Genomic DNA, 22503 nt, shown 5'->3' with positions numbered 1-22503 from the left:
GCATAATTTCAGAATTTTCTAGGGGGGGCCAGGGCAAAGTTTTAGAGCTTGCGGTATGGGTGGGGTGGCGAGCGAAGGAACCCCTATCAGCTGGGGGTAGAGGGGGCACTGTAAGCCCCCCCGAGAAATTTTTGGAAATTTGTGTGCATTTTGGAGCACTTTGAAGCCATATAAGAACTGTATTGAGGTTAGGGGCAAACCAAGCTTTTGGGGGTAGCCATGAGTGTCTTGAGGGGAGCAAGTGCCCCCCACACAAATGACACCCCTGCTTCGAAGATCCGTTGCAAGTTCCAAGCATTGGTATTTGGTAGGGAGGAACTAGTCCCATAAACCAGTGCCCCCTCTTGTGGTCAAATTTTAGTTGATGAACTATAGGCTTATTGGATTCCATATAGGCCTACGGTTCTTTCAAAGGTGCTTCTTCGATTCTTAATGATTCTCATCTGGTTTGCTGAGCTGCTTTCATTTTTAGATGCTGATTTTTTGGGAACTGGTTATTATCATAACTGCTGCATGAATTTAAGTCTAGCATATTTTTGTAGAGTATGTTAGGACCATTTCTATGCTAACATAACTGATTATCCTTCTTGTCAAGTTGTAGCTTTTGTTTACAAGGTCACTTGGGATACTAGGCTGTGGATAAAATACCATTTCTCCTTTGTGTGGTTGTTTAACCCTCAAAGTTATAACTGAACCCTTACTCAAAGTTATTCATGTCATAGAAAATACAGACTTCTTCTGATCCTATCTCTGAAGGAGGCTAGTAGGTTTGAGACTAATGTCATCCATTTTTATTCTGTCAAGTTGTTTGTCAGTGAACTCCCCTGAGTGTGTTACCTTTATTTTTTCCTTTTATGTATGAACAGAGAATGAATCCTGCCTCTTTGAAGGTAGTAAACTTGTTACTTGCCTCTGCAAAAGCTAAAGTTTTAGATATTCTGCCTGACATTCATGTTCCATATTGCCTGGACTCTCAGAATCTCTTGCACAAGGGATCATTGTTGATTCCAGTAGTCAGAATCAGCCGGTGATCTCTCATTGTTTCGTTTCATATTATATCATTTTATTCAGAACTGAGGAGAATCTAATAGCTGCCATTTCTCTGTGAAATTTCCAAGACCTTTGACTTGTCAGTAGCATAAAACTATTAAATGAACTTTGTAACTGAGAAATTGTTCCAATCTATGAGTGATATGTCTATTGTTAACCTTTCCGCTTATCATTTTGAGGTCCTTCACATAACACTCTTCACTCCAAGGTTCTTTTACAGACCCTCCCCCTCCCCTCCTTCTTTCTGAAACCCTTTACTTTTCATTCTTTCTGAGGCCCCTCCAACCATCAGAATTTCAATCCTTGTCCCACCCTACCCCAAAAGAAAAGTCACAACGTACAGGAAAATAATAATTGAAATAAAACTGTGATAGGATGACTCAGGTTCACCATTATCTAAACTAATTTTGATCTAGAAGAAGTGAAAGGAAGCAGCGCAGCCTACGTCAGATCTAACAGAAAAATGTTGGCCGAAGCGTTCATAGCATTAGGTTGCCACATTTCCAACGAACATGCCTGCGTTATGTCTAAGTCTACCGGGTCATTCCGAAGCGAAATGAAAGAACACGACTTTGGGAATGAGGAGATGTTGAGACATACACCTAGCGATGTATAGATACAGATAGTTTAGTTAGGAAAGCCAGGTCACATTTTAGATATTCTAACGTTTACGTTTCTGCGCGTTTGTTCGGATGTACGTGTAGACGTATGCATAACCAGGTTTGTTGTTTTCCGTGTACAGGGTCAACGGTGAGAGAGACATGACGTTACGCCACATACACACACATACACGCACACATGCACATTGGCAATACGAGTAAGTATGTATGTATGTATGTATGTACGCGTGTAGAGAGATGAGTTTCCTCATGGCCGTCTCGTGAAATGAGGTTTAACACATCATAAATTCTGTCTCTCTCTCTCTCTCTCTCTCTCTCTCTCTCTCTCTCTCTCTCTCTCTCTCTCTCTCTCTCTCTCATCCTGTTCAATAGAGCACAACTCGACTCCTAGGTTGGGTAAATAGTGTTCTATTCCCGTAGAGTTTAAGGTGCGGAGGGTGAAATATGGTGACAACCCGCCGTAGATTTTTAAAACTGATTCTTAGCTTGAAATTTTGAGAAAGTTTTAGTAAAATTACTTTAAAGTTATTGAGAAAGCAAGTGATATATCTTGTAATTTACTTAGAAAGTGAAAAATGACTCACTAAAGATATAGGGAAAGTTATTTATATAAAAGAATGACGAGAAATATGAGAATTATGAGAGAGAATTGCAATCACGTACCCTGGGAATTCGAGTTGTGTCCAGTGTCTCGAGCGCATTCGACCGTGAACTGACGACGCTATCCGAATGCAATGACCTTTGTGTTTTTATCAGACCAAAAATGACTTCCAAACCCGGTAGAAATAAATCTCACGTGGCTTTTAACAATTTTCAAAACCCTGATCAACAAAAGACTAGTGTTCTAGAGCTTTCGAAACCCCGGGGAGAAGAACCTCGTTTCGATTCGAAACCGAAGCCGGTTGTCGATGCGAGGAAACGAACGTCTCTCTCTCTCTTTGCCAGTCGGGATAAACATCGTCTGTTCGCGTCGTTGCTGGCGAGAGTCCAATTGAACGCACACCCACCATTCTTGCTGACGTAGCCAGAAATCAGGCGCGCAATATACGCATGTAAAGGCTAGATATATAGATATATTTATATACCTACTGCTCTCCAGGCATGGATGCGTAAATAACAGAGTTAGGCACAAGATTTTATTGCCGTTTTGGTTACGAACTTATTGCTAAAACAGCCTCATGCTTAGTTGAAAGAGGGTGATGAACAGTTTTTTAGGCCTATGGTGTGAAGAAAGGAGGTATTGATGTACTAAAGTCGAGAGGAGTTTTAGTGAGTTGTTGAAATGGTTTGTAAATTGTTTTTTGGGGGTTGTGGGTTGGAGGGAGGGGAGGGAGAGGGCCAAGTTTACAAGTCTGACAGAGAGAGTGAGAGTGAGAAAGATGCAGACAGAGAATGGTCCTCTGAGGCTATGGCTGATTCAAAAACCACAGATTGGAGTTAGTACAGGTAAACCCATAGCTTAGAAAAAGGCACAAAATACAGCAATAATAATAATAATAATAATAATAATAATAATAATAATAATAATAATAATAATAATAATAATAATAATAATAATAATAATAATAATATAGCTTTAGTAGAAGTTACAGTACTAATTCTCTGTCTCTGATTCTTCACAATCTGTCAGATTGGTAGACAAACCACCTCTCCCCCTCCACCCACAAAGCATATAGGGATAAAAATAGTCTCTTTCAGTAATAGAGTGTATATAGAAAGAGTATTGTATAACTGTAGCCTGCAGATGATCTATGTAAGGTCGCTTTCTGAAATCAGTACCAGGGAGAGAGAGTCTGTTATGGAGTTCAAAGGGAAACATTGATCACATGAGTAGAAGACAGAGAGAGAGAGTGAGAAGGGAGGAAGAATGACAGAAGACTAGGCAAGAATAGTGGTTATATAAAGTACTACTGTAACTATTTAACCGGAAGACTATTTATCTATAGTTGATTACTAGTTGGTTTAATCACAAGAACAGTGGCTGACATTGTAGTAAAAAGTGCTACAGAGTTGTTTAAAGTCAAGTTTCTGCGTAATAAAGAAATTTAATTTTTTGGTCGATTTTGACCATAAGGACCCCTTCTGAAATCAGTGTCCCCGGGCTGAATCATTTAATCTGCTAAAATTATCAGAACGTTTGGTTTAAAAGACAATTATGATTGAAATGTTTGGTTTAAAGACATTTCTGATTTAAAAATGTATGGTTTAAAGACATTTCTGATTTAAAAATGTTTGGTTTGAAGACATTTCTGATTAAAATGTTTGGTTTGAAGACACTTTTGACTGTCATAACAGTTTTTCTTTTGTTTTTTCTCCAGTCTGAGTTAGAATCAATCTTTTAGGCTGCCGAATTATTTATGAGATTGGTTGAGGAGAAACATCTACTATGGCCGTGAGGAAACATTTGCAACCAAAGGCTTGGTTTGGTTAAGAGAGAAGCATTTACGAAAGAAAAGAATTAAGAGTAAAACATTTAAAGAGTTAAAAAAGATTTGTGTGAGGTGAAAACTAGTCACGATTAGACAGTTAGTTGAGAGAGATTTATCAACGAGGGATTGGTTAAGGAAACGAACGTTTAGAAATTAGAGAGAGACAGAGATTTATAACAGCGACAGCAGCTGTTATTGTCTGTAATGCGTGAAGCCTTTTAAATTATCATAAAAGACTTGGTTAGTTTTTTTTTTGAGGTTACGTAACAAACGGTCTTCCAGAATGAGGAACCACCTCATTTGGGGTCTATTTAATGAGCGGCTGACACTCACACAAACACGCACACACACACACACACACTCACACACACACACGTCAGATCACAGACGCCTTGAATCTTGGGTCTGGTCGTTTGTGAATCTGCTGTTTGTGTGTGTGTGTATGTGTGTATGTGTGTTGTGGATGTTTGTACATATGGAAACACTACTTAGCATTTGATGAAACAAATGTGGCATACTCATGGTCTAAATAGTGTCTAAAGGGATATATATATATATATATATATATATATATATATATATATATATATATATATATATATATATATATATATATATATATATATATCTCACACAAGCCTGATATTATAGATCAAAATTGTGGCATTTTTAATAGTATGGGTAGTAATTGTAATATTGTCCAAGAAATAGTAGTGTCTACTCATACTTAAGCACTTGCAAAGTATCTAGGAATGTTAAAACTTTCTTTTAAGTGTGAATATACCAATGTTCTTACTTGTGGATAATGTACTTTGACACTTAGAATTCAGACCATGAGTTTTAAAACACATTATGAATTCTGAAAACTGGAATAGTCTCAACTGAAGTTAGAAAATCACGATGGAAATGAACAGTGGATTAATGGAATGCAAAAATAACACTAGACAGACAAACAGACAATAATCACTTCATAGTAAGTCACTTCAAGAGTTATACAAAATGACAGTTAACTACAAACGTCAAAAGTAAAGACTCTCAGCTAAACTACAATGGAATGGTAGTAGTAGGTAGTTAGGTAGTATACTAATCTTTTTAATGGAATCAACTCATAAAACGGCACTAGGCAACCAAAGTAGCTTTTGAAGTAGTTGGCTTAAAATCTGAATTGTAAAAAAGGAAAGGAATACTTGTCTGTCACAGAGAACTGATTAGGGTTGTACGGTAAGCGTAAAGCGACCTACATTGGCAGCCGTAGGGTTGGAGAAGCTTGGGACGTAGGGCGTCCTGGAGTTGGCGTAGGACCCGTCCTGATTGACGCCGGGCATCCTCCCGTCCTGCAAAGGTCAGATGGAATGTCAAAACCAGAGGCCGGTTACTCTCCCCTATAATGTTTGTCAGAATCGCAACAGCTTTTCCCAGTCATTCGTGTTGACGCATTCGCCCGAAAACATTGAGTGTGGTCTAAAATGTCTTCACTCAGCTGAAACTTTCTCACTTGCAATGCAAATTTTATGCCTAAACAGCAAAGAATTCTTTGAGACAGATTGCTTATTTATCAGGGTCTTCTTCAGTCTTAACTTAATCAAAAAAAAAAAAGGGGGATCTTTGCAACCCAAATTTAGAATCTATCACTCCAGTGGTGAATTGGTTTTCACACAATTTATAAGACTGTGAACAAGCATTTATTACCTCAGATTTACCTCAGTAGGTGCTGAAGTAGATCATGAATAAGGATAATTAGGATTATAGTGGTGCTTCATTCAGAATTTAAAGGAACCTTAACTTTCTTCAGAGTATGTACAGTAGAGGTCGGTAACATGTACGATGGTGACAAGTCCTAAATTAAATTGCAAGTGAACTGGAATTCATACAGAATGGGAAAGAATAGACACTTCATTTCTTTGCCAAGGTCACGTCAGGAGAGGTACTATACTACACACACTTTCACTTAAGGTTGAAGCGTATCGAGTTAGTTACTTGGGACTACAACGCTACATGGATTGGTTACGACATCCAAGAACACAATGTTGGGAGTAGACTAGCTCCTGGTTTACCAATAGTATTCCTAATCTACTTTTTTTTACTTCTAAATTACATTTAAAAAACTAGTTGGAGTTATGGTACATCCACTAATTACCACATGCAAACAGATTGGGATTGTCCCTCTCACTACCAAAGGTTAGGTTTCCTCAGGGCAGAATTCGGCAGGCAGATATTTGCCCTGAGGTGTTAGTTTTGTCATGCTGTGGCAATCCTGCCAACTCTGTGGGTGTTTGTCACAAAACTCTGTGGGTGTTTGTCACAAAGGCGTTGAAGAGGAACAAGTCTTCTGGCTCATAGCAGGTCATGGAAAGGATGCTATGTAATGCACCCAACCTTATTTTCTAAATCTACGTCAGATATCGCGGCTAGGGACATGTCATCTCGTCAAGAAAGTCAAGGACAGCGAACAATGGGATACCTTGTCATTTCTACCTAGCTAGGTGCAATAGGATCCACACTGCAGAAATATTTATGTACATATACTGGTATTGTATACACTTGTGCATGTGCACACACACATATATACAGTATAGTGACATGTATTAAACATGAGGGCTTTTCCTCTAAAGGAAGATGATTTCCAAGAGTAAATACAACAGTGGTCACCCCCACATTCATACTGTGGTACGTCTTTCCCAGTTATGTAGCTCTTTCCACATGCTCTGATTCATCTTTCCTCCTATGCTAACCTTTTGCCAGTTTCTGTGCATCTGTACATTCCCAGCCCTTGTACGCCACGTTCAGCATGGAATCGTTCCCTCGCTTTCAACATCATGCTACTCTCACCATTGTACCACAGCATCTCACTTGTAGTTCTATCAACTCCTAGTGTCTTTCAATTCTTCAGACTTAATTACCATGCCTTCCATCCTCAATAGTCACTCCCACAGGCTTTCTCAGACTTGCACTAACCCCTTACACTCTTCCATCATTGAGCTCAGCCTCCCATCTATCCTGTACATTTTACAAATCTTAGAAATACTCACTCCATAGACCCAGGAATTCACTTCCAACAGTGTCTGTTCATTTGTGTCTTTAATTCCGAGATCGATTAATTCGTTGACCATTTACCCTCTGATATCGTTACTTGCCTGACTTCACTGTTACTTCTTGGCTCGTGACTTTTGCATACTCCTCAGATATGTCTCCCATTTCAGTGCATTTAACCTTAGTCCATTTTTCAACCATTTTCTCTCTATGTGATGTGACTTCATCAAACTCACTTGATTTAATTACGTTTAATGCCACACACACACACACACACACATTCATTCAAAACAAACAGATGAATTGATTATTTCTGACAGCTCACTGTCCGCTGCCACAACCTTTTTGTAACAATGTGACTAGATCATATTGTACTTAGAAGTCCATTTGTCAGATCAAACACCAGTCAACCATCTGTTTATTCTGTCAAAGTGGTAATAGTGAGCTGTATGATTTGTAAACATTCACAGGGCTCTGTACACACTACAGTACTGAATGTGGCAAAAACTCTCCCGTAACTAACGTGAAGCTAATTCGAGTAACTTTATCTAATTTTGCAAAGCCGGCAACGTAAAGCATCGTAGCAGCTAGGGTTGTGATCACAAGGATCTTTTGACTTAATCATTATCTGTGTGCAAAGCTGAGTGAACTACATCAGTATTGAAATGCACTATTGCTGCTAGGGACTAGTTTGAATTTCTACTCGTTACAAAACTGAAAGGAAAGGTTTCACTGTGAAATTAGGGGTATAATAGAAATAAAAGTGGACACCCTGGCTAACATAGAGGCAGATTGTAACGTTTTTGATAAGGTGGTGTCCACAGGGAATGTGAAAACCTCACAAGTCGCATGATATCTGTGATCATGTGATGAGTTTCTTGAGAGAGCTACATCTATCAAAACCGTTTATCTTATGTACACGTGGGCAAAGCTTTTGTACACTGGCATTTCAAAATCTTAACATCTAAGTTATCAGACAAATATGTACACTTCAGAAAGGATTGGTTCAGAGGATTTTGTCGCTAATCTGTGCCTGTGTTGAGGAACTTATGCTGGGGATAGTTACGACTACTAGGCCTTCGAAAACTGATTCAGAGCAGAGTGCCAAATTTTGATGACAGGATTTTAGGATTGCACTGTCAGTATGTCAACAGTTGTTTTGTGAAGTACTGTACTACCAATCTGAGAGCAAGGTAATCTGCATAGGAACATGCCACTGTGTAAACCCAGGCTTTGAGCTTGGGTGTAAACAGGGCATTTGTACCATCCTCCCTGAGAAGGATTTCTAAAACAGGATTAAGGCCAATGTCATAAAAGTCAGTGAAGTTCAACATCTCGCTTAACATTCCACGCGTCTGATTATGTACTGGGTGTGGAGGGATTCAAGTTTCATTAATTCATGTCAGCTGTTTAATCTCAACTTTGGTTTTGCAGTCACGGGCTTATCAGTGGCTAACAGGGACAGAACGGTAAGTTGATCAAGCCACGTCTTTGTCGTTTCTAGCTATAAACCCAATGAGCCAATTTCTCAGAAGGAGAATCTTGCTTTACACATATTTACAACAATAGTGTCAGGTCAAATGGTGGGTTTTACTGGTGCAAAGGCCTTATAGAAGTTACAGGTCTGTGGCCAGTACGCACGTCAGGGAGAGGGTTGACGATTGGGATGCACGTGCTTGCAGCCAGAACTGCAGCGCTGGCTGCTCCCACAGCTATGACCCCACCAACAGTGTCATCGTCACTCTACGGCACCCAAACAGAAAGACCCAGAATAGTAAATTTCATTCCTTATCAATGAACAAACCCATTATGTTACATTTCTATCTGTGCATGAGCGAACAGACCAAAAACTGTAAATTTCAGCTGTAAATGATAAACTAATGGTTCAATTTAAGATAATTTGCCAGATGTTAAGAGAGAATTAAGTGGAGTACCTCTCCCAAAATGAATATCAGTATCTCAGTCACATTCACTCTCAGTCAGTGCTCAATAATTTCTCCTATTACAAAGCTTCCTGCTCAAATCAGTATTCAAGACAGATGGCCAATGCTATTCAGAACTGCCAACTACACTTGAACAATTCTAAAATTTGGAATAATCAGACAGTGGGGCTTGCATGGCCTTGCTACTTTGGTTAAGCTCTGAGGTGTGTATATTTTGCAAGTCCAAACACTTGTTGCATCTGTCCACGTGAGTTTCCAAATCTGTAATCAGTTGGGTACAAAGAAAATTAAAACATACACTGTAATAAACACAAAGTTGTAACATTTAATCTAGTAAGTCATTGTTTAATATTTATGGAAGAAAGGATTATACGCACACTTACGCCGCATTCGTAATTCACACACCGATGAAATCTCTAAATATCTCGACAGAGAGATGTCAGCAGGCTTGAAACTACAAGAAATACACTTATACAAAGCTGAATTAGCAAAGCCTTATACTGAAAATAAATTGGGCATGCAAGAAATCATTCAAGCGTAATCATCAAGAATCTATGTAATAAAGGAGACCCGGTAAAGGGACCCCCAGTGCTTTTTGGTCTTTCGTGTTTGTGCGCTGAGAATCTCTCGCTTTACGGTACCGAAGAGGTAAATTAGCATTCATACTTATACAGACGGGGAAACCTATCCACCCTGCAGCATCGACCAATACACGCGTGTGTGTCTTCCAGTCTGCAGATCATCTCTTTGAACCGTGGATTTGAGAGAAGTTGCGTTCCACTTACCTCTTCCGACCCGTCGAAATCGTACTGGCGTGTTTGCCTGCCAAAGCTGCTGCCACCAATGCCGCCGTCGTTATTATTGAGTGCCATCACACCCGCCACACCGCCGTGGTGCCTTTGCACCTCGTTTTCTCCCGTGACGGCGTCTTTGATATCGTCGAGCGTTTCTCCTATTGTGGATCTGATGTTTCCAAAAAACGAGCGGCCCGTTGGCTCCTCGCCTTCGTTCCCCTGGCTGCCGTTGGCCACGGCGATCGCTTCCATCAGGGAGCTCTCCGCGTCACCCAGGATGTCGTCTGCGGAGCCAGCTGCGTTCTCGACGGCCGCTGTGGCGTTTTCCGCAGCTTCGTCTGCGGCGGCAGCTGCGTCTTGCACTGCGTCGTCGACAGTTGTGGCGACGTCATCTGCGATGTTATCCGCAGCTTCTTTTGCTTCGTCTGCTGCCTCGGCTAAGTCGCCAGCTGCTTCGTCAGCTGCGGCAGCTGCACTATCCACTGCATCATCAACTGCAGCAGCTGCATCTTCTGCTGCTTCCTCAGCTGCACCTGCTGCATCCTCTGCTACACCAGCTGCACCTTCCACTGCATCTTCAGCTGCAGCAGCTGCATCTTCCACTGCATCATCAACTATAGCAGCTGCATCTTCTGCTGTATCTCCAGCAGCTGCTGCTGCATCCTCTGCTGCTTCTTCAGCTGCATCAGCTGCACCTTCCACTGCATCTTCAACAGTTGCAGCTGCATCTTCTGCTGCTTCTTCAGCTGCAGCACCTGCATCTTCTACTGCATCAGCTGCATCTTCTGCTGCTTCTTCAGCTGCATCAGCTGCACCTTCCACAGTTGCAGCTGCATCTTCTGCTGCTTCTTCAGCTGCAGCACCTGCATCTTCTACTGCGTCAGCTGCACCTTCAACTACATCATCAACGGCTGCAGCAACGTCATCTGCAATGTTATCTGCTGAGTCTTGTGCCTCCTCTGCTGCATCAGCTGCTTCATCAGCTGCACTTTCCACTGCATCTTCAGCTGCAGCAGCTGCATCATCCACTGCATCATCAACAGCTGCAGCAACGTCATCTACAAGTTCTGCAGAATCTGGTGCTGCCTCTTCAGCTGCATCACCTGCTTCTCCTGCTGCTTCCTCAGCTGCATCACCTGCTTCTTCTGCTGCCTCTGCAGCTGCATCACCTGCTTCTTCTGCTGCTTCCTCAGCTGCATCACCTGCTTCTTCTGCTGCCTCTGCAGCTGCATCACCTGCTTCCTCAGCTGCATCACCTGCTTCTTCTGCTGCCTCTGCAGCTGCATCACCTGCTTCCTCAGCTGCATCACCTGCTTCTTCTGCTGCCTCTGCAGCTGCATCACCTGCTTCTCCTGCTGCTTCCTCAGCTGCATCACCTGCTTCTTCTGCTGCCTCTGCAGCTGCATCACCTGCTTCTCCTGCTGCTTCCTCAGCTGCATCACCTGCTTCTTCTGCTGCCTCTGCAGCTGCATCACCTGCTTCTCCTGCTGCTTCAGCTGCATCTTCCACTGCATCATCAACAGCTGCAGCAACGTCATCTACAAGTTCTGCAGCTGGTGCTGCTTCAGCTCATCACCTGCTTCTCCTCAGCTGCTGCATCACCTGCTTCTTCTGCTGCCTCTGCAGCTGCATCACCTGCTGCATCACCTGCTTCTTCTGCTGCCTCTGCAGCTGCATCACCTGCTTCCTCAGCTGCATCACCTGCTTCCTCAGCTGCATCACCTGCTTCTTCTGCTGCCTCTGCAGCTGCATCACCCGCTTCCTCAGCTGCATCACCTGCTTCTTCTGCTGCTTCTGCAGCTGCTTCACCTGCTTCCTCTGCTGCGTCATCAGCTGCAGCAGCTGCATCGTCCACTGCATCATCAACAGCAGCAGCAACTTCATCTACAAGCTCTGCAGAATCTGGTGCTGCTTCAGCTGCTTCATCAGCTGCTCCAGCGGCATCATCAGCTGCTTCAGCTGCATCGTCATCATTCTGCGCTGATTTCCCAGCGTCGTCTTCGGCCTCAGCTGTGTCGTCTGCGACGTTGGCGTCTTCTACATTGTCTTCAGAAGCCTCTCCTGTTACTAGTCCTGAGACCTCGGCTTCATCCGCAGCACCATCCTCTTCCCCTGGTGCCTCCTCTGACTCTCCTGCTTCAGCAGCTGCTTCTGCTGGTGCCTCCTCTGACTCTCCTGCTTCAGCAGCTGCTTCTGCTGGTGCCTCCTCTGACTCTCCTGCTTCAGCAGCTGCTTCTGCTGGTGCCTCTTCTCCTTCCGCTTCAGCAGCTTCTTCTGCTGGTGCTTCCTCTGATTCTCCTGCTTCTTCAGCACCTGCAAGTTCTACTACAGCAGCAGCATCTGGAGACTCTTCTAGAGCAGCAGTCTCAGGTTCTTCTCCTGGTGCCTCTTCTGCCTCTCCTGCTTCTTCTGCTGTGGCAGCTTCTTCTCCTGGTGCCTCCTCTGTCTCACCTGCTTCTTCTGCTGTGACAGCCTCCTCTGCTGGTGCCTCCTCTCCTGCTTCAGCAGCCTCTGCTGGTGCCTCTTCTGCCTCTCCTGCTTCCTCTGCTGTGGCAGCTTCTTCTGCTGGTGCCTCCTCTCCTGCTTCAGCAGCCTCTGCTGGTGCCTCTTCTGCCTCTCCTGCTTCCTCTGCTGTGGCAGCTTCTTCTCCTGGTCCCTCTTCTGCCTCACCTGCCTCTCCTGCTTCAGCAGCTTCCTCTGCTGGTGCCTCTTCTGCCTCTCCTGCTTCATCTGCTGTGGCAGCTTCTTCTCCTGGTGCCTCCTCTGTCTCCCTCCTTCTGCTGTGACAGCAACATCTGCTGGTGCCTCCTCTCCTGCTTCAGCAGCCTCTGCTGGTGCCTCTTCTGCCTCTCCTGCTTCATCTGCTGTGGCAGCTTCTTCTCCTGGTGCCTCCTCTCCTGCTTCAGCAGCCTCTGCTGGTGCCTCTTCTGCCTCTCCTGCTTCCTCTGCTGTGGCAGCTTCTTCTGCTGGTGCCTCCTCTCCTGCTTCAGCAGCCTCTGCTGTGCCAGCTTCTCTCCTCCTGCTTCCTCTGCTGTGGCAGCAGCCTCCTGCTGGTCCCTCTTCTGCCTCACCTGCCTCTCCTCTGCTGTCAGCAGCTTCCTCTGCTGGTGCCTCTTCTCCCTCTCCTGCTTCATCTGCTGTGGCAGCTTCATCTCCTGGTGCCTCCTCTCCTCCTGCTTCAGCAGCCTCTGCTGGTGCCTCTTCTGATTCTCCTGCTCCAGCTTCATCTGCTGTGGCAGCTTCTTCTGCTGGTGCCTCCTCTCCTGCTTCAGCAGCCATCTGCTGGTGCCTTCATCTCCTCTCCTGCCTCCTCTCTGCTGTGGCAGCCTCTGCTGGTGCCTCTTCTGCCTCCAGCAGCCTCTGCTGGTGCTTCTTCTGCCCTCTCCTGCTTCATCTGCTGTGGCAGCTTCTTCTGCTGGTGCCTCCTCTCCTGCTTCAGCAGCCTCTGCTGGTGCCTCTTCTGCCTCTCCTGCTTCATCTGCTGTGGCAGCTTCTTCTGCTGGTGCCTCCTCTCCTCCTGCTTCAGCAACATCAGCTGGTGCCTCCTCTGATTCTCCTGCTTCAGCAGCTTCTTCTGCTGGTGCCTCTTCTCCTGCTTCAGCAGCTTCATCTGCTGTGGCAGCTTCTTCTCCTGGTGCCTCCTCTGCCTCACCTGCTTCTTCTGCTGTGACAGCCTCCTCTGCTGGTGCCTCCTCTCCTGCTTCAGCAGCCTCTGCTGGTGCCTCTTCTGCCTCTCCTGCTTCCTCTGCTGTGGCAGCTTCTTCTGCTGGTGCCTCCTCTCCTGCTTCAGCAGCTTCTTCTGCCGGTGCCTCTTCTGCTTCAGCAGCTTCTTCTGCTGTGGCAGCTTCTTCTCCTGGTCCCTCCCCTCCTTCTGCTTCAGCAGCTTCTTCTGCTGGTGCCTCCTGTGATTCTCCTGCTTCTTCAGCCTCTGCAAGTTCTACCACAGCATCAGCATCTGGAGATTCCTCTAGTGCTTCAGTCTCAGGTTCTTCCCCTGGTGCCTCCTCTCCTGCTTCTGCTTCAGCAGCTTCTTCTGCTGGTGCCTCCTCTTCTCCTGCTTCAGCAGCTTCTGCTGGTGGTGCCTCCTCTCCTGCTTCTTCTGCTGGTGCCTCCTGCTCCTCTTCAGCCTGCTTCAGCAGCTTCTGCTGGTGGTGCCTCCTCTGATTCTCCTGCTTCTTCAGCCTCTGCAAGTTCTACCACAGCATCAGCATCTGGAGACTCCTCTAGAGCAGCAGTCTCAGGTTCTTCTCCTGGTGCCTCTTCTGCCTCTCCTGCTTCAGCAGCTTCTTCTGCTGGTGCTTCTTCTGCTTCTGCTTCAGCAGCTTCTTCTGCTGGTGCTTCTTCTGCTTCTGCTTCAGCAGCTTCTTCTGCTGGTGCCTCCTCTCCTGCTTCTGCTTCAGCAGCTTCTTCTGCTGGTGCCTCCTCTCCTGCTTCAGCAGCTTCTTCTGCTTCTGCTTCAGCAGCTTCTTCTGCTGGTGCCTCTTCTGCTTCTGCTTCAGCAGCTTCTTCTGCTGGTGCTTCTTCTGCTTCTGCTTCAGCAGCTTCTTCTGCTGGTGCTTCTTCTGCTTCTGCTTCAGCAGCTTCTTCTGCTGGTGCCTCTTCTGCTTCTGTTTCAGCAGCTTCTTCTGCTGGTGCCTCCTCTCCTTCTGCTTCAGCAGCTTCTTCTGCTGGTGCCTCTTCTGCTTCTGCTTCAGCAGCTTCTTCTGCTGGTGCCTCCTCTCCTGCTTCAGCAGCTTCTTCTGCTGGTGCCTCTTCTGCTTCTGCTTCAGCAGCTTCTTCTGCTGGTGCTTCTTCTGCTTCTGCTTCAGCAGCTTCCTCTAATGGTGCCTCTTCTGCTTCTGCTTCAGCAGCTTCTTCTGCTGGTGCCTCCTCTCCTGCTTCAGCAGCTTCTTCTGCTGTGGCAGCTTCTTCTCCTGGTGCCTCTTCTGCCTCTCCTGCTTCAGCAGCTTCTTCTCCTGGTGCCTCCTCTCCTTCTGCCTCAGCAGTTTCTTCTGCTGGTTCCTCCTCTCCTGCTTCATCTGCAGCAGCAGTGTCTTCTGCTGGTGCCTCCTCTGCATCTCCTGCTTCATCTGCTGTGGCAGCTTCTTCTCCTGGTGCCTCTTCTCCTTCTGCTTCAGCAGCCTCAGCTGGTGCCTCCTCTGCTTCTCCTGCAGCTTCTTCAGCCCTCTGTGATTCTCCTGCTTCTTCAGCCACAGCATCAGCATCTGGAGACTCTTCTAGTGCTTCAGTCTCAGGTTCTTCCCCTGGTGCCTCTTCTGCCTCTCCTGCTTCAGCAGCTTCTTCTCCTGGTGCCTCCTCTGATTCTCCTGCTTCATCTGCTGTGGCAGGTTCTTCTGCTGGTGCCTCCTCTCCTCCTGCTTCTTCTGCTGGTGCCTCCTGTGATTCAGCTTCTTCAGCCTGCAAGTTCTACCACAGCATCAGCATCTGGAGACTTCTGCTTCAGTCTCAGCTTCTTCCTGGTGCCTCCTCTCCTGCTTCTGCTTCAGCAGCTTCTTCTGCTGGTGCCTCCTCTCCTGCTTCTGCTTCAGCAGCTTCTTCTGCTGGTGCCTCCTCTCCTGCTTCTGCTTCAGCAGCTTCTTCTGCTGGTGCCTCCTCTCCTGCTTCTGCTTCAGCAGCTTCGTCTGCTGGTGCCTCCTCTGCCTCTCCTGCTTCCTCTGCAGCTGCTTCTTCTTCTGGTGTTTCTTCTGCTACAGCAGTCTCTTCTGCTGCTTCTGCTGCTGCTGTTTCAGGCTCCTCTCCATCTCCCATCTGAGAGGCTGCAATGCCCCCAGCCACGGCAGCGGCAACTGCCACGCCAGCTGCAGCTGTGCCCCCTAAAATTGCCTTCTTAGACAGACCCTTCGCTCTCCTCTCCTCCTTCCTCCTGCCTCGCATTGCCCTCGCATTGAGGGGCTCCTTCGCGACCTCGGCCTTTTCGGCGGCGGCAGTCTTCTGGCGCCCGAGGCTCGCGATGCCTTGGCGATCCAGGGACATGGATTTCTTCACCCTGTCTTTGGTCTCTGCGATAAACGAGCGCCGCAGAGGTCGGGATTCACGGTCCAGGGATCTAGTCTTTGCCAGGACCTCTTCTCCGGAACTCTTTCCAACTTTCCTTCGCGAGGGCCCGATCGGCAGAACCTGAGGTGGGCACATTTGGATCAAAGTCTTTTGAGAAAGTTGAAAGGATGTGTACCCCGTGCATTTCTCCTAATCTGGGCAGTGTACTCTAGTCTGTGTGTTCTAAGTGGTGCCTTCCACCTCACCTCACTCGGTGTCTGAATGACCTGATTTGTATATAACCTCACAAACTTCCGAACTCTACCTAACCTAACCTCTCTTCCTTGCCTAACCCCAGGGTAAGGAAACATCTGAACTTCTGGTCATAAATCTTAATGAAAATGTGATGTATTTTAATAAGCAGTTTGCCTGTGATGTAATCCATTGCGTCAAATATATGACCAAAGCAAAATAAATATTAAGAAGCTATGTAAGAGAATGTCTACTTTATGAGGAATGCCCAGTAGTTAGCTACTTATAGGAAACTTAACTTGAATAGACAGGGAACATTTCAACATGCTACAAAAGAAAAGAGAGAGAAAAGGTACATTATTTAGTAAATTTCTACGACTACTGTTAACCACACAAGCCACTGTTTAGGAACAGCGGAAGTCCTATTGGTCTGTTCAAACCGGCGACTTGTGTGTTCTGTTAATTCAGTCAAATCAAAACCTCACTTTGTTTACTGATCACAAGCAACTATTTGGGAAACAACTCTTAAGTCTATATTAAAGGCTTATGCTCTGAGAGTCTATCAGATATTGTTAGTTATCAAACATTGTTAGTCTAGACAGTGGACAGAGGTTAATTGAGGTTGGGTGGTACACGTACTCCCTGACGACGTTACGTTTGCTTGTCACCAATAAAAGTTTTTTCCTCGACAGAAGTAGGCTGTATGAAGATTCGAATTCCATTTAAAAGCTTAATATATTATTGGAACTAAATACTGAGAATATGAAAAACCAACTTTTATTACTTAAAAAATAGGCTCTACTACTTTTAGCTATGTACAGATCATATTGATTGCAAGAATCGCTTGAAGGAAAGATGGAATTGCGTGAGTGAAGACTCATGAGGCTTGATGTAGAGAAAAGTGGTCGAGGGAAGGTGGTCCAGAAGGAGTTTGAGCTGAAGTTGAGGCTGTCAGATAGATCAGAGCAGACTGAGAGAGATTCTGGTAGGTTGTCACAAGAGAAGAAAGTCAGGTGAGAGAAGTTTCCCGCAGAAGTTTCAGATGTCATCGTGACCAAAAGAGAGAGAATTAGAGGGCAAGGAGAGGGTTTTGTTGGGTAAATAGGCCACAGGCTACATCACATCACTGTTCTAATATAAATTCGTCCCTCATTACTCATCTGGGTGTGGTCTCACTGAGGTACTGATGCTCCACAATCCTGGACTGCCCCTTGCAAGGGAGTTGTTCAGTCTCTGTACAGTTGAAGAGTGGACCAGCCTTCATTGCAGTCTTATGGAGATACTCAGGTTACCTTTCTTACTGCCATGCTTTCCTTAACTTTGGGGGGGTGGGGTAACATATGATACTTTGACATGTCTTCAAAGCCCATACCCCAAGTCACTTGTGTTAATCTAATGCATCATTTCAGCAGTTTAAATTCGTCTTTTTGGGCATTTGGTTATGGTTATTGCCACTTTACAAAACAAGACAAGAATGTACAAGTATTCCACTTTAAAATGAGACCAGAATGAGCATCGTAGCATGAATGGTACATCTTAGTACTGTAACAGCTGAGATGGAATCTTTCATTTTTCCTGATCTTGCAAACCTGTGAAGAGGAAACACTTGTAGATTCTGTCCTGAATCCTGCAGGCTTTGCAGATTCATTTTGAACCATAACGTGAGTTTTGCCCAAGTAAATAATACATTTGTAGATGAGATATCACTTACATCTACAGCCAACTGTAGATAGTTTGGAAATAACAATGGGTCAAACTCACTGTACAGAGTCTTACGCTGTTTCTGTCATGAGAAAGCTCAGAAGATTTGAGGCACAAACTTGCTGATTTGCCTGTAAGGTGTGGCAAAACACACACATCTTGCCCCATTTTATTTTCCAGTTCTCCTTCCACAAATTCCTATTCTATCTTTATACTTATCTCATCTAGGCAACACCTGCATATTTACTTGTTCCTGGAGCTATCTTTGTTTAAATTCCCAGAACTGTTATCCGTAAGGATGGTTTTTCAGTCCATCCTCCAGTGGGATACCAGAGTAAGGACTAGCTCATTGTCTCAGTACGCCTGTATTGGACATTCTTTGTACCTTCATTAATACCTCTGGGGAGACCATCGTCTCCCGTCATGTCTACAGAGATGGGGAAACATTGCAGAGGTGTGCTAGGGAACAACATAAAAATTCTATTGTAACACTTTTGGTTTAGCCTAAAAAGTCCAAGTATCGAGTTGCCCCCAGAGATCCTAGACAGTGAAGTGCATCAGCGGACGACCAAATTTGATTCATTCAGATGTACTTTCTTCTTGTATTTTCTGCAATGGTTGCTCTTTCTTAGTAAAAATATAGTTAATGTTGTCTTTGTCATAAACCCCGTGAAAATGAGTTACAAGTGTCTCTGTCTGAGATTTGTATTTTTTTTTTGAGTAAAAATATAAATGTTGTCTTGAGAGACAAACAAAAATTAAGCTTATGAGAGACAGATAAGCATTTTTCAGTCTTTCAGAATCTTCATAAAAATAAGTCCAGGTAAGTGTGTGAGTTAGAACTCAGTGCCTGTTACACATTTGTTTGTTCCTCTGAAACTGTGACATCCTTACTCAGCTGATGAATACAGCACATTGGCTGTTTATTTGGAAGAATTGAAGACACAGTAAAGTTCTTGTACCCTTGACTGAAGTCAAAATCTCTGGGGCCCTCATATCTGACTTTCTTGGTGGTGTAAAACTCAGCTCAGTCTTTGGTTTCAGTCTTGAGAAAGTCCAGCCAATTGTTCTAAATTTGGATCCTGAATCTTGTCTGGTTAGCAGGAGAAAATCCGAGTGGTCATTCAACTCAGGAAAGCTACCCAACACCTGCAGTCCATTCTGGTCTGTGATCAAACCTGTTTCCATTCTGGTTAAGCTACACCTGTTTCTCTTTAAGAAACGGAAACTAAATTGTGTTAACTTTATGTTTGATAATGGTGTATCCTCCTTGAGAGTAGGGTCAGTTTGCATGCTGATGGAATGGTAGGTTATAGCAATATTCCTTTCATAATTAGACCATCTAAGCCCTGTGGCTTCCATTCTTGGGGAAGTAAATCCCAGTCTTTTTCTATTCCCAAGGGCATTAGGTTGGTCATCCCAGTAGTCTCTGGTTAAGTTAGAAAATTTAAATGTTTCTCCATATCTCACTGGACAGTATGTGATGTGGACTTTCAAGACCTAAGTACATTTCTCCTGTGACCTATCTTTTGCAATTGGTACTGCTATTAGCAAGGTTTTGGCACTGGAGAGAGAGAGAGAGAGAGAGAGAGAGAGAGAGAGAGAGAGAGAGAGAGAGAGAGAGAGAGAGAGAGATCGAGATCTAAGCAACCATTCCACACGAATTCATCTGAATCGAAGAATGGACAACATCCGTCTGACAGGAAACTTCACGCAGTTGTCGGATGAGAGATGAGGCCATGGAGTGAGATGAGAGAGAGGAAAGATTATGATGGATGAAAGCTAGAAAGGTCTACTTACCCTAACTCCCCCTGGGTGGTGCCCCTTCCTCCCTGCAAATCCAGGGGCCCCTTCATCCTGGTGGCTGTTGCTGCGACGTCTACGCCCGGGGGCCGCGTATGGCGCGCCATCTGCAAGAGAAATGACACAAAGAAACGTTTAGGATTCTGTTCGACTTCTGGTGGAATTTATATTTTTGAGGCGAAACTTAACGTCTGTCGTTTAGCTTCATCTGCGACTGCTTTGGTGCGGGTTCGACAAGTGTTAGCGAACGCTCCCTTGTGGTTACTCCCCCACCCTTTGTAGGGTTGGGTAAGTACCTAAAAAAATTGATTATATCATAAAAATCATTATTTTGGGGAGTTCATGCGAACACAGTTGGAATTCTGATGTTCATTAGTTTTCCCTTGACGCAGAATTCTTTAATAAAGAAGTTTGTCCAAGACTGAATTCTAACTCTGGGAAGTTTCATCACAGACAGACAGAATTCTAAATCAATGAAGCTTCATCAAACAGACACAGTTAACATTGAAAAGTTTGTATTAAACATAAATTCAAAGTCTAAGGTCACAGTATTGCCGGGTAAAAGATGGATTTGACTGTCTTGAGATGATCTGGTCAGAAGGGGAGAATGGAAGACAATGGAATGTGAGGTGTTTTGAGAAAATGTGAGTGTGTAACGTGCAGGAGATTGGTGCTGAGTGTATAGTAGGGTGTAGGACACTTTCTCTCTACTTACAGCCTTTCTTCAACCACACCCTTTTCAACAGTGTTGTTTTCATTTCAGCAAGACATTTGTGCCAAGAATTATTTAAAAAAAGTCATTCATGTGTCGATATTTTATTTATTTATATATTCGTTTATTTACTTTTACAAAAATTGTCCCAAAGGTAGGCCCCTTGAGCTGTGAAGGTGTCATATTAGATATCTGGGAGAGATCAAGACAGGTGGCTTAGCCGTAGTAGAGGTTTGAGACTTCTGAAACATCTGTTTTTTCTGGTTGTACCATTTGTGCACGTGTTAGTGGGTTGCATACCTGCTTTGCTGTGCTTTTCAGAGACCCTACACCTGCCTGTGTAGGTGTCAGTTGTGGCTAATTTGTAATAATGCCCTTTCATTGTGAATCATTCTGAAAGCCATGGTGATGGTGGTAACTGCCACTTTTCTGGAGATTAATTTTTCCCAAAAGCTGTCCCTGAAAGCCAGGATGATGAAGGTAACTATCCTCTTTCCACAAGACTTGACATTTTTTACGCTTCTGGTGAAACCAGGCTGCCAGAGAAGTTGGCCATCTTCAGAATTGTGGTGTAGGTCAATTAGTAAGTAAACAGGTAAAAAAATGAGTGGTTATTTATGGACAGGTGTAGATTAGGCTGCACGTCGTGTACGCAATCACTTGCCGACAGTACGGCCATTATCTGTTCATAAACATCATGATCAAGCTCTGCTCATGAGAACATTATAGTACCCTCAAGTGGATAATCACCGTTGGAGATTACGCCCAGAGATTACTCCGTAATCAGAGGATTATCTGTGCATCGGAATCAACGTACGACCCTCGAGCTGCCTTTGATGTAACCGGGGAGGGAGTCCGTCTCCTTATCAGCCTTTTCTCTCAAAGTCCTGAAGTGGTCACCTCTGATAGGGTCAGATCTGATTTATATTTATCTCCTTATTTCACCCAGTCACCTTGCCCAGTGAAAGGGTTATAGGTATTTATGGAAAGTACTCTAGAGTGCATTATCTCTGGCGCAGCCCAGAACCACCACCTCTGGGCTCGGACGACCCATAAGGGTGTTATTATTGTAAATATTGATAAAGTTGTTGTGCGCTGTTGGTGTGAGAGAACCAGACGAGATGGACCCACGCGCGGTTCGTGTTTGCGGCCGTGTCTGTTTCCAAGTCGAGTGGAGACGCAGTGCATTGCCACCCTGACCTAGTCTCCTTGAATTTTAATACTTTTTCATCTGTTTTTTAATTAAACAATCATTGTGTTTCAGGCTCAAAAAAACAGATTTTGGTCCACAACCAAGTCTGAATGTATATATTTTCCATCGCTTCTCATTCTACCACAAATTTGTACCCAAAGAAAATAGCAGTTTCCTGCAGTTTGTGAAAGATGATGTAATGGAGAGTATTTGGAAAGTTTAATTATGGTAATAAAAGCTAATAATGGTCATTAGCTGTCTTGATTTTTGAATACAATTGAAAATACAATTTCTGTCTGTTGAGCATCATACAATTTTTTTTTAGCCAAATCTGGTAAATTACCAGATCACATTGTCTTGTGGGCACCGTTTGCCTCTAATTGTGTTTATTGTGGTAGTCTGACAGGGTATTTTAGGGTACTACCTTAGACTGGCCTCCCTAACTTAGTCTAACAGTAAGGCACAATACCTAACCTAACCTGAAGTAGGTATGTTGCATAACATAACCAGTAGGAAGTAGGGAGTCCGTAACCTTCGATAGGGGGGTGACATAACATAGCATAACATAGATAAAGCATAACCAGCCGTCTATAACCCAACATAGAGACTCCGTAACAAAATATCAGGGGATATTGAATAAGAATATTAGGCCTATGCCATAAAAGTTGACAGTAGGCGTATGTTATGTGGTTGGATAATGAGAAATAACGACCATCTCTTATGTTACCGCCGTTTCATAATGGGAAAATAATAAGGTTAATAGAATTGACAGCATTTATAAGTCCCGATTCAAGAGCCATTGCAAGAAGGCTGTCTAGGTACCGTTTCAGCGTGACGTCATAGTCATGGCCTCCACGTGTGTGGTTAGGTTCTCTCTCTCTCTCCCTCTCTCTCTCTCTCTCTCTCTCTCTCTCTCTCTCTCTCTCTCTCTCTCTCTCTCTCTCTCTCTCACGAATTGATGTCATAAGGACGTTTGAAAAGCCTTGAAAAAGTAGCGTCTC

At 44.4% G+C, this 22503-nt stretch overlaps 1 protein-coding gene across 1 annotated transcript in view; it reads right to left on the bottom strand.

Moving 5' to 3' along the window:
- The window catches only part of LOC136856251 (microtubule-associated protein futsch-like), a 40703-nt gene extending 24658 nt beyond the window's left edge, over positions 1–16045 (bottom strand). The window contains exons 1-6 of the mRNA XM_067133943.1: positions 15330–16045; positions 14379–15263; positions 12789–14050; positions 11469–12646; positions 9858–11428; positions 5341–5433 (exon numbers count right to left, since the gene is read on the bottom strand). Coding sequence (XP_066990044.1) covers positions 5341–5433; positions 9858–11428; positions 11469–12646; positions 12789–14050; positions 14379–15263; positions 15330–15998 — 5658 coding nt within the window. The 5' untranslated portion in view covers positions 15999–16045. The remainder of the gene's footprint in view (positions 1–5340; positions 5434–9857; positions 11429–11468; positions 12647–12788; positions 14051–14378; positions 15264–15329) is intronic.
- Between the last annotated feature and the right edge of the window lie 6458 nt (positions 16046–22503).

Source organism: Macrobrachium rosenbergii, chromosome 35, assembly GCF_040412425.1.
Source record: "Macrobrachium rosenbergii isolate ZJJX-2024 chromosome 35, ASM4041242v1, whole genome shotgun sequence".
NCBI classification, from domain to species: Eukaryota; Metazoa; Arthropoda; class Malacostraca; order Decapoda; family Palaemonidae; genus Macrobrachium; species Macrobrachium rosenbergii.
The sequence above is the reverse complement of the archived record's forward strand: the minus strand, read 5'-3'. Positions and strand labels throughout refer to the sequence as shown.